The sequence below is a fragment of the Pseudovirgaria hyperparasitica genome, assembly GCF_010093815.1.
Source record: "Pseudovirgaria hyperparasitica strain CBS 121739 unplaced genomic scaffold EJ05scaffold_1, whole genome shotgun sequence".
NCBI lineage: Eukaryota > Fungi > Ascomycota > Dothideomycetes > Acrospermales > Acrospermaceae > Pseudovirgaria > Pseudovirgaria hyperparasitica.
This window is the reverse complement of record NW_022985549.1, coordinates 1,409,577-1,421,009: the sequence shown is the minus strand read 5'-3', so window position 1 is coordinate 1,421,009 and position 11,433 is coordinate 1,409,577. Positions and strand designations below refer to the sequence as shown.

Genomic DNA, 11,433 nt, shown 5'->3' with positions numbered 1-11,433 from the left:
TGCTTACATCTGCACCTCTGACAGCGCAACAAAAAACAAGGCGAATCGCTAGACCCATTCCATTCAAGGTAACTAGCGAAGTCACGTTTGCAGTTTACGTTCCTGCATTGGCGTGTCGTGCGAAGATGCGTCAGCGCGGTCGTGAGTTGGGTCTCGAAATGTTGATGATCAGCCCTGAGCTTTACCAGATCTTCCTGCGTGGACAAAAATGCTCTATACTCCTTTTTGTATCTGCGTAGTTCGGTCTCCGTCGCTTGTAGTCGTTGATAGAGACTCTTGATCAAGTCCAACGGAAAAGCGTCCAGTTCAGATCTGTTAAGCGTCTCGTCCTCCATGACCTCATGTATATTCTTCACAATTGCGTCGATAACGAGATGCTTCATAGGATCGTCGTGGTTGACTTCAGAGGCTACACGTATGACTTCGGCCAAACCTTGGACGCTGAAGGTATCTTTCAGAATGGCTTCGATCTTCTTTGACGCACAAGCTTTCAGGTCTGGGAGAAAGTAGAAATCGCCAATAGCGTTGGCGCATATATGCGGTCGAAGCATAGCAGATATATCGACTGACTTAAGGTCCGGAGGATCCTCTAGATCGATTAGATGCGTCTCTGCCAGTCCCGACATGACACCGTCAATACCTTCATTGATGTTCATGATTAGGTTGGACTTGCGTCCTCCCAGATCGACCCGGGATTCGGTTACCTCTTCTTCTACAAACATGTCGACGCTGTAGTCTCCAGTGTATAGGAAGTTGACCATGCACTCAACCGTATTTACGTCGAACGCCTCGATGTTGACAACATTTGTGATGCCCTCCTATAAATACTTTGGTACCGGTACCGGAAACATTGCTAAAGCCGGAAGGTATTACTAACCTTGAATGAACCGTCGAGTGCTTTCTTTAGTACAGGTGACTGTGAGCAAACTACGGACTTATGAGTCTTGAACTCACGACCCTCGCATACCAGCGTGCAGTCACTGTAGTCGCCAGTTTTGAGAAGCTGTTTAAAGACTTCCAGTGACGATGTTGAAACCATCATGTCCAACTCGTCAAATTGAGAGGATGTGAAACTCGTGTTGCGAAGAAGATCTGATTCTAACTCTGTTGAACTTGGGTGTAGAGTCATGAACTGACAGGCTGAGGGATTGCTTAACTCTATCTTTAAGAAAATGAATATTGCGAACGACCTACGAACTAGCTACTTCGCCGTTTGCCACCACGCGTACAGTGCATGGGTAGGACGCGTCTTGAGGGTTTCCGCGTCGACGGCAATGGCAACAACAATGAACAATTCAGATTGTCTTCACTTCACCACGGGGAAGCACTGTGGCACCGCTTTATGATCAAAGTGTCACAGTGTCGTGAGATACATACTGTAAGGCTGCTCCCTGGGAACCCAGTCCCAAGACCTAAGCAGTACTGAAACAGAATATTAGATTGCCTTCGCTGGGTCTACGTGTTTGTGATTGCTGGATCTATCTTCAATGCTATCCGTCCAACATTTGAGTCGTCACAGTATCATCCTGCAAGCCCACTCCCTAACCCATGTAGCATAGTCCTTTATCTTAAGAGAGAGAAATTAATCTGCTCAAACGAGAGCGACGCTCATATCAGTTTCGTGTTGTGCAGGCTCCGCAACGCAAATTGAGAGCACCGTCGACGCGCCATTTGAAGCTCTCACCACAGTGTCGACACTCGTTTGTATCGTTGACTTTTTTCACGCAGGCTTTGAAATCCGCCAACTCGTCTTTTTGATTCGCGGTCAATCCTTGCCTTGAAGCGTTTTGTCTCGTTGGCTTCGCTGTCGTATTCGCAAGTTCGACTTTCACATTCGCGAGCTGAGCCTTCACCTTTGTGAGCTCCCTTGAATGCAAGATTTCCACGTTTGAAAGATCGTTTTTTGAGTGCGCCAGTCCAGCATTTGTAGTGGAAAGCTGGGTCTCCTTGGTCAAGAGCGCGGCTTCAAGCCTTTGTAGCTGTGACTGAGTAACATGATACAGAGTCTTTAGATCTGAAAGCTCAGTCTTTGTGCTTGATAGCTCAACCTTGGCGTCGGACAGTTCAGTCATCACCTCTGAAAGCTTACTTCTGACATTCTCCATCTCAGTCTCCTCATGTGAGAGCATAGCCTGCGTCTTATCTAGATGCGACTGTATCGCCCCATGCTCCAGCCCGAAGCAGAGCAATACATAGAACCAAAGCTCGTCGACCTTGCCTCTTTGTGCTGATAGATACTTCACGGCATTCGCAGGGTTCTTTGACAGGGCGGACGCTAGATCTGCCTTCATCGACGTCTCGTTTATTGCGCTGAGCTCGGTGATAACGTGGGCTAGCCCGGTAATTGTGAAAGAGGACTCTAGAAGTGAATGAAATTGGGAGCTCGCGAGCGACTTGAGCTGCTCGATCTTGTAGCATTCCGCAATAGCATTGACGCGGATGTGCTGGATCAATTTGTTGGAAATATCCTCATCTTGAGTAAGCTCACTTTTTGCTCCAACCGTGGATGCCCATTCTTACCTTGTCGTCAACGTCGGTGACATTGACACTATATGACTTTTTGTAAAGGAAGTCCATCATGTGTGCAACCGTAGTCAGGTCATAGTCCTCGATGAGTATGGTGTCGGGAGAATTCTCCTAGACCAGGTCAGCCTTGTTCCTATTCGACTGTCGGTGCAAACGTGCCATGGATGAGCGATTGAAAGCCGCTCTTAGGACGGGCGATTGGCAACAGACGACAGATTTATGAGTTCTGAACTCGTAGTTGACCTCAGGTCCTATGCATACAATGATACAGTCACTGTATTCGCCCGTCTCGAGCAACTGACCAAACCCATCATCGCTAGGCGCCATGTTGGATGTTCTGAGAATTTATTGACCACGTCGGTGTCGGCTGCTATGGACTGTACGTGCGATCAGACAATGGAACGAATGTAGAATCCGAAGTGGCGGGGAAACAGGTATAGAGAGCAACGAGAAGTTGACGAGAAGATTAAATAAGACCTGTATGCGAAAATTTTGCGAAACAGGTAGGCAGGTCAAACTTCAATTCCACGATCTCCTTGAATTCACTTGGCTAGTGCCGGCATCTCACCCTAGCATGCTTAAAGATTTTCTGTACGTTGTCTATCAAGACTGGAGCCCTACGAGCCCAACACCCCGACAACAAGCCGAAGCTTTTTGTCTCAAGAACGTTGCATTGTGTCATGTTCAATAAGTCGACCTCATGCTTTTTAACGTTCAGGAGATTCCCGTAGTGACCTCAACAATGCTGAAACCACTTAGCGCCTAACCCACTGCATAAACTCGCTCTTGCTTTGAAGGAGAGACGGCCAAAGTTCACAATCTATTATTCATGAACGCTCAACCATATGCGAGCGCTCTCATCTTCTCTTACGCCTCACTAGGCAGTTGCATTTCCTCACTCCCAATCACACAGGGTTGGCATTGAGTCTTTCTACCTCGTCATCGACTTAGTTGAAATCCCTTTTATCTTTCTGGTGTACCCGATCGATTACTACCTAGGGTCGAGTGAATGGCCATGGCTGCATGTGTTTCATCCGATGGAGGACGGGCATGGATTTGTCAAGCTAGCTCGATCAGTCGTATGGGCAAGACTATCTTCAAGACTTCTCTCGAGAGAAGATATGATTTACGCGGCCGGCTATATGTTCTGGTATCTAGATGGATATTCAGCCTTCAGGGTAGACGAAGTGAGCTGCTTTCATTAGCATGGGTTGTTCACCGTCTTTCCATTTGTGGACCGTCGTACTCCTTTCCGTTATCTATAATCTGTGCAAGTGAAGGGCGTCGGCGTCACACTTGATATACCAGACCGCTATCAACAATGGCTCATGATGATAGAACTGCTGAAACCTCGCTCAGAACCTTTCGCGCCTGGGGCTGACTACCTTGATCTTGGCAATGGAGCTTTGAAGCGTGGAAGCTGCATAGCGACAAATCAATGAGGTCTACCAGAGCATACGGACGAACTCAATACTGCTGCTAGGTAGCTATGGTTCGCATATGTTAAAGACTTGATGTTGTTCTCAGACTCGAAAGCCTACCAGGCAGAAAACTGATTCTCACCGAAAAGGCTCTGTAGGCGCTTGAGATGCAGATCAAAGAATGAGATATTCGCTCATGGTCTTTGTATAGACCATGGAATATCAAAGATCGAATGTCTTCAGTAGAGGATGATACTAGCTCGGTCAAGATCTACTTTGCCACTAATTCAAGGCGCCTCGATCTAGGAAAGGTGAAGAGGAATTCGCATCTCAAGGCTCTGACATGCTGGCCACGGCTCCGGCGCTATTTGCAGTCCTTTCAATCCTTGTGTCATAGTATCAGGAGTATGAGTATGAAAGTCACGGAAGGACGGGTGGTGCAAGCGCATGTCTGTTGTCAAAACAACGAAAGCGGTGTGGTCCCTCGGCCGGGGTCTTCCAAACCTTCTACAGTGGAGCTGGAGGGCCGACCTCCGGGCACCCGCCCAGCCTCCTTTGCGTCATCATCGCCATAGTACCTAGCAGGTAACTACCAGGTACCTGAATCATAAGAGATCCAGCGTTGAAAGCTCGACCACCGTCTTTTGTTCACGCCCGCATAATCGCCGACTATGAAGGCCTCTTTAATTCTTCCAGCCTGCCTTGCGGCTGGTACTTATGCCCGTTCAATTCAGGGACCAGGTCAAGTCCCGCTCCAGAGCAATGAGCGCTTCCTTGTTGAGCTTTCACCAGGCAATACGAGATGGATTACAGAGGACGAGAAGTGGGAGTTGCGCAAGGTTCTTTTCATCTCTTTCGCGTGCTTGACTCTATGCTAACACCTCTTTTAGGCCGGACAGAACTTCTTCGACATCACAAACCATCGCGACTTCAACGATGCCTCCTCAACTATGGCTAAAGTCAAGTTTCCGTCCAAGACTGCATACAACGACACCATCTCGCCCATGATAAAGAAGCTAGAGAAGGACAACATGCGTAAGCACCTGGAGAAATTCACCTCCTTCCATACTAGGTACTACAAGTCTACCTACGGCGCACAGTCTTCATCATGGCTGCTGGAGTCTGTAACTCAAACCCTCAAAGACGCAGGCGCGCTGGACCACAACATCACGGCCGTACACTTTCCGCACCCGTGGGGGCAGAACTCTTTGATAGTGACTATCCCCGGCAAGAGCGAGAAGACAGTCGTCATTGGCGCTCATCAGGACTCCATCAACCTTTTCCTGCCCTCGCTCCTTGCCGCTCCTGGGGCTGACGACGATGGCTCCGGCACCGTCACCATCTGGGAAGCTCTTCGTGTTCTCCTTACCGACAAAGACATCCTTGCTGGCAAAGCCGAAAATACACTCGAGTTCCAGTGGTACTCAGCCGAGGAAGGCGGCCTCCTCGGCTCCCAAGCTATCTTCCAGTCCTACCAGAAAGAGGGCCGTGATGTGAAGGCCATGCTACAGCAAGATATGACGGGCTACGTCCAGAAGACTATCGACGCCGGCGAGCCCGAGTCTGTCGGTGTCATCACCGACTTTGTGGACCCTGGGCTCACAGAGTTCATTAAAGAGGTTATCACAGATTACTGCGATATTCCATTTGTGCTGACGAAGTGTGGATATGCATGCAGCGATCATGCGAGTGCGAGCAAAGCGGGATATCCAAGTGCTTTCGTGATTGAAAGTGATTTCAAGTATTCGGATAACAAGATCCACACTACAGAGGACAAAATTGAGTACCTTTCGTTTGACCATATGCTACAGCATGCGAAGCTAACTCTGGCATTGGCTTACGAGCTGGCTTATGCGAAGTTTGAGTAGTTGGTCGACGGACGACGAGGCAGGTTTCATTCTTGGTGCCACGTCAATATCGCAGGGCGTTGGAAAGAAATATATGGGAGGCGATGGGGCATGGCTACATAACTTTTCATCGATCATTTTGCTGCTCAGACTTTTCAGAATATATCTAATTCGATCCATCCTTCAAGATGCGCTGGCCGTTGAAACCACGCACCACGCTCCGCTCCGTAGCGCGAGTGCGGCACCCTGAGACTCTGAGCTATAACGTACAAGATAAGAAATGCCCACAAGAGGTCGTAACTGTTGTCTTTGTACTGCTTGACATCATGACTTCAACAAGAAACTCAGAAGAATGCTACGTATATGCACGCAAGCTTTGTCGACTGGTAGAAGCCTTGCGGCGTGCATTCGGCGAGAATTCATCTTGGCAGCATGCAGGTACAACAGGGGCCAGAGCTTGTTTTGGGACAATAGATCCAGATCTCACTACCTACGCACTATCATCGATCTGATCAAATCGTCAAAGCTGCAGTTTCATACTCGATCGACTACGTACAACGGTATAATATCATCGCCTACACGAAATCCTGCGAACATCAGCGGTTATGATTGATTGACTCACCCGGGAGCAAAAAGACAGTACTTGATATCTTTTGTACTTGCGGGTGCCCATACTATCAATGCATGCCGAGGTCTTGAATACAAGCCCTGCCCGCCGAGGCGAGGTTCAGTCTGGTGTCTTACCTGCAGTGCTACTCTCTAGTTATCATCATTTCGCTTACTCGAATGCCCATCGGACTCTGTCATCGATTCAGCGGTACGGTTTTACTCTGTGCCCTACATCGATCACACAAATCTCCCAACTTGGCGCTGTAGCTGGTCTTCACGGAGATATACACGACCCACGATTCCCAGCACGCGATGTTGATGCCGATCTCCCTGCTGGCGATCTACCTGCCCCACCCTGGCAGCCCGCCTGGAACTGATGAGGCTGATTCAAGAAGGACAGCATGCGAGCGCCCGCCATCTGATTCCGCCGCCACAGTCGAATAGGAATGTAACATAGGCTGTATAGACCTGCTTATCATCTACCCTGGGCATAGCATGGAGCCGAAGCTCGAAAAGATTGGTCGCGACACACCTGCCTTGTATGGCCCTGCCCGTGGACCACTCATGAGGTCGCATCTCTAGTCCGCTAAGCGGCGGCAATCAAAACAATTACCTATCGCAAGACATTACTCCTTGAGCCACCTCCCGAATGAGAAACGTCATCTGCCAGACATGATTGCCGTAGTCACCGGATACAGTATTTCCTCAAAGATGCCAAGAATTCTCCGACGGGCCGCCCAGCTTGCTTCACAACCTGCCCCATTAGGCTAGGGGATACAAAGTATCTGTCCGCTACCAATCTTGGCATCATAACCGACGATCACATATCGAGAATGAGGGTGTCGGCTCAGTGTCCACACGTTTTTCATCCCTCGAGCTTTCGACCAGATAGGAAGCCTGGAAGTAATCCATAGTGGAGCGTATCGATCTCCCTCCTTGGCATCTCGACACCAGCAGGGCGTTTTCCTACGGATGTCACCTTTATCCCCTACTTTCCAGCCGCAAGCCCCCCAATTATGAATGCGTTATCTAGATTGGGTACACACATAAGATGCTCAGATCTGATCATTGTCCTACCTGGAACAGGCAGCTGCGTTGTCAACGACTTCGCAGCATATCGCCTCCCAGAGGAGCCAACATTCATTTAAATAGTGCAAGATGGCCGTCGAATTAATTTTCAGCCTCCAGCCTCATTTCAAAATACCTACACCAGGAACCAAGCATCAATATGGTGAAGCCAGTCCTCCTTGCAGTGTCTTTGTTCTTGACTGGTGTCGTCGCTCACCCCTTCCGGACTGACGTCGAGCGCCCTGCCGCTGCTAACATCCAGAGGCGTACCGTTGACTTGAACAAGTTCAGGCTCCCAGCTAAGGCCCAGTACACCCAGAACGAGAAGGTTCGGGAGGAAAACATCAATGGGAGCATACAGAAACGAGCAGACGCGGTAGAGACTGCGACGGAACTTGTCAAGAAGACATTTCCTGACGCCTCCTTCCGTGTAGTCCCTGACTACTACACTGGTGACAGTGGCATCACACACATCCACGTCAGGCAGACTGCTCATGATCTAGACATCGACAATGCTGACTTCAACATCAACGTAAGTCAGGCCCGATCACTTCCTTTTCTTTCGTAAGCTAACAACCTGCAGATCGCTAAGGATGGATCCATTCTATCGTTTGGACACTCCTTTTTCCAAGGTGACATCCCTGCTGAGAGTCCACTTCAGAAGCGTGATTTCGTGGATGCTGTGTCCGCGTTGACTGGCGCAAACAATGTTCTACAGTTGTCCGTCGATGCTTCATCTGCTACCGCTGAAGCTCAACAAGAAAAGGAGACCTACACTATCAAAGGCAGCTCTGGTGCTGTATCAGATCCCATCTCCAAGCTCGTCTACTTCCAGGGTGAGGATGGTTCCCTAAAGCTGACATGGAGAGTGGAGACGGATATCTATGATAATTGGCTACTCTCCTACGTCGATGCTCAGAACACCGAACGGGTGCACGGTGTCGCGGACTACGTTGCTGATGCCACTTACAACGTATACCCATGGACTGTCAATGACCCTACCAAGGGGTCACGTACACTTGTCAAAGATCCTGCTGATGGTACCGCCTCTGAATTTGGGTGGCACAGTACTGGTTCTACCTCCTACACCACTACTCGTGGCAACAATGCCATTGCTCAGGTGAACTATGAGGGTGATACCTCCTACTTGAATGATCCACGCCCGGACGGCAGCAGCTCCTTGACCTTTGACTTCCCATACTCTCTTCAGGAGACAGACAACAAGGTGTACCAAAACGCCTCAGTCACGCAGCTGTTCTACACGGCTAATCGTTACCACGATTTGCTTTACCAACTCGGGTTCACTGAGAAGGCGGGTAACTTTGAGAGCAATAACAACAATCAAGGTGGAAGCGGTAATGACTTTGTCATTCTCAACGCCCAGGACGGATCGGGAACCAACAATGCTAACTTTGCCACCCCTCCCGATGGCCAAAATGGTCGCATGCGCATGTACATGTGGACCAGCACAACTCCAAACCGGGACTGCTCCTTCGAGGCCGGTGTCGTCCTTCACGAGTACACACATGGTCTATCTAACAGGTTAACTGGCGGCCCAGCAAACTCAAATTGCCTCAGCGCCACCGAAGCTGGCGGTATGGGCGAGGGCTGGAGTGACTTTTACGCTCTTGCAATCGACACCAAGACGTCCGACAGCCGCAGCACCAACATGCCGCTCGGTGCTTGGGTCAGTGGCAAGGCAAATGGTATCCGTCAATACCTCTACTCAACCTCTCTCTCTACCAATCCTCTCACCTACAAGTCCTTGAACAGCCAGAATGAAGTCCACGCCATCGGGACCACCTGGGCAACAATCCTTTACGAGGTCATGTGGAACTTGATCGATAAGCATGGTAACACCGCTAGCCAGACACCAGTCTACTCCAACGGCGTGCCCACCGACGGCCGATATCTGAGCATGAAGCTCGTCCTTGACGGTATGGCACTGTAAGTATCTTTACCTTTCCATTGTGAACCCACCCATGACTAACATTGCTTTCAGCCAACCTTGCAATCCAAATTTTGTCCAGGCTCGTGATGCCATCATCGACGCTGACGCCAACCTTACCGGTGGCTCCAATAAATGCGACCTTTGGAAGGCATTCGCCAAGCGTGGTCTCGGTGTCAATGCATCGCGCGGTACTGGCACCAACCGTGTTGAAGACTACACTCTCCCGTCAGGCTGTTAATTTTGCATGTTGAATGGTTTGGTGATGAAAGCATAGCATGGCGTTGGGACGTGAGTGAAGTACAAATTATAAATTTGAGTGGGGCACAGCATTTGTATATATCGTGCAATCTATTCATTAGACTATATAGTCTTTCCTGCCTTTCGTCCTGTCAATGCTCTTCGAATCTCGCAGCAACGGGCTAATTGAACAGTCTCATGATACAGTTATAGTAGGACCGTGAAATGCAGTCAGCTGACTAGGTATATCAGCTTCAGCCTCTGAATGCTACGAGCTGTCTGTTGAGTTTTAACCCATTTCTCTCTCTCTCAGACCCAGAACTGACCAAGAGTGATATTAATGCCTGAGGCCTACATACGCTACGTCATGCATTGACCAATCCGGATGTGGGGAGGTTAAGGAAGAAAATAACACCTCAGCAACACTAAGTCTCCAAGGACTACGTCTCCAAAGTATGCAACATGTACAATCCACTTGCCAATCTCCCCGCTTACAATCCAATATCTCTGTTAACGATGTCAGGCCTCATTAGTCACCGCAAGTTCAAGCTCCAAGACACTCCAGATCTTACCGGTAAAACGGCCGTCGTCACGGGTGGCCAGGCTGGTATCGGTCGAGAGATCACTGCCCAACTACTCCTCCACGGCATCGCTAAAGTCTATGTCCTCGCTAGATCGGAAGAGCGTTTTACTGCTGCACGTTCGGAATGGGTGAACCAAAAAGGGTTAAAAGCTGCTGATGTGGAGAACCGCACTGAGTTTGTGCAATGTGATCTCAGCGACATTCATGCCGTGAAAAGGAGTGTGGAGATTTTACGATCGAGACTAAATCGTTTAGACATCCTGTTCAACAATGCTGGTATGTTCTCGGCTTCAACGCTGTTGTATTTGTACCTAATTATTCTATGTAGGCGTACCTCCTTCTTCGGGGTGTTCCCTTAGCCCACAAGGTATCGAGTCTGTTTTCGCGACGAACCACGTCGGCCATTACGTACTTACGCTTCTCCTACTTCCACTGATTGAATCGACCGGAGCAGAGTATGGCTCTGCGCGGATCGTGATCACCTCGTCATCACTGCATTTAGCTTGCCAGGAACTCGACCTAGCACTTTTGCGATCTGACCAACCTGTCAAATCTCCAGCTGTCTTTGACAATGTTTGGAGATATGGGCGATCGAAGCTTGCCAATATCCTATTCACGCGTGAACTAGCAAAGCTGCTTGAAAAGAAAGGCTCATCCAACGTCTTCGTCAACAGCTACTTTCCAGGCAACATTCCCACCGAAGCAATGGACACGTGGAAGAACATGCTGGGTAGTATTGCTGGGAAGGTCATCAAGAGCGGTGTTGAATTCGTCGGTCAATCTCCAGAAGATGGAGCCGCCACAGCGATTTTCCTGGCTGCAAGTCCTGAAGTCGAGAAACAGCAATTACGAGGGAAGTACTTCGTACCAGTGGCAACCGAGTATGAAACAAGCACCACTGCGCAAAATAAAGACTTGGCAAAGAACCTTTGGTACTGGACCGACCACCAAGTATCCGAAGCTCTGGGCAAATCCTGGCAAGAACCGGCATGATATGTTTGGCATATAGAGTGTTCTTATGGCTACGATTGTTCCCTTTGCCCTACTAAGTCACCCCAGATGGACGCTTCCTAATGGTACTACTCTCCCTACCGACCTCAGTGTAAAATCTTATGCATTTAGCATCTACACGGCGGCTGACCACCTCATAAATACCACGAGACAGTGATCATAGTCATTGTGGTCAGGTCC

At 49.3% G+C, this 11,433-nt stretch overlaps 5 protein-coding genes across 5 annotated transcripts; 3 read left to right on the top strand and 2 right to left on the bottom strand.

The window, feature by feature from the left end:
• Positions 1-3: 3 nt before the first annotated feature.
• On the bottom strand, positions 4-1,129 carry EJ05DRAFT_495747 (uncharacterized protein; the record flags this gene model as incomplete). Its single annotated transcript, XM_033746285.1, has 3 exons — positions 4-48; positions 99-818; positions 878-1,129. The coding sequence occupies 3 exons, from the start codon at positions 1,127-1,129 to the stop codon at positions 4-6; spliced, it is 1,017 nt and encodes a 338-aa protein (XP_033605347.1).
• Positions 1,130-1,523: 394 nt separating this feature from the next.
• EJ05DRAFT_471861 (uncharacterized protein) lies at positions 1,524-2,936 on the bottom strand. The gene is made up of 3 exons (XM_033743049.1): positions 2,686-2,936; positions 2,521-2,637; positions 1,524-2,468 (listed from the first exon to the last, which is right to left on the bottom strand). Exons 1-3 carry the CDS (start codon positions 2,851-2,853, stop codon positions 1,614-1,616), a joined length of 1,140 nt encoding a protein of 379 aa, XP_033605346.1. The 5' UTR covers positions 2,854-2,936; the 3' UTR covers positions 1,524-1,613.
• Positions 2,937-4,618: 1,682 nt separating this feature from the next.
• Positions 4,619-5,815, top strand: EJ05DRAFT_481770 (Zn-dependent exopeptidase; the record flags this gene model as incomplete). The annotated part of the gene is made up of 2 exons (XM_033745112.1): positions 4,619-4,786; positions 4,838-5,815. The coding sequence occupies 2 exons, from the start codon at positions 4,619-4,621 to the stop codon at positions 5,813-5,815; spliced, it is 1,146 nt and encodes a 381-aa protein (XP_033605345.1).
• A 1,816-nt stretch (positions 5,816-7,631) lies between these two features.
• On the top strand, positions 7,632-9,660 carry EJ05DRAFT_432919 (uncharacterized protein; the record flags this gene model as incomplete). Its single annotated transcript, XM_033741579.1, has 3 exons — positions 7,632-8,003; positions 8,055-9,418; positions 9,474-9,660. 3 exons carry the CDS (start codon positions 7,632-7,634, stop codon positions 9,658-9,660), a joined length of 1,923 nt encoding a protein of 640 aa, XP_033605344.1.
• Positions 9,661-10,175: 515 nt separating this feature from the next.
• Positions 10,176-11,235, top strand: EJ05DRAFT_491130 (short chain dehydrogenase/reductase; the record flags this gene model as incomplete). The annotated part of the gene is made up of 2 exons (XM_033745956.1): positions 10,176-10,518; positions 10,571-11,235. 2 exons carry the CDS (start codon positions 10,176-10,178, stop codon positions 11,233-11,235), a joined length of 1,008 nt encoding a protein of 335 aa, XP_033605343.1.
• Positions 11,236-11,433: the final 198 nt, after the last annotated feature.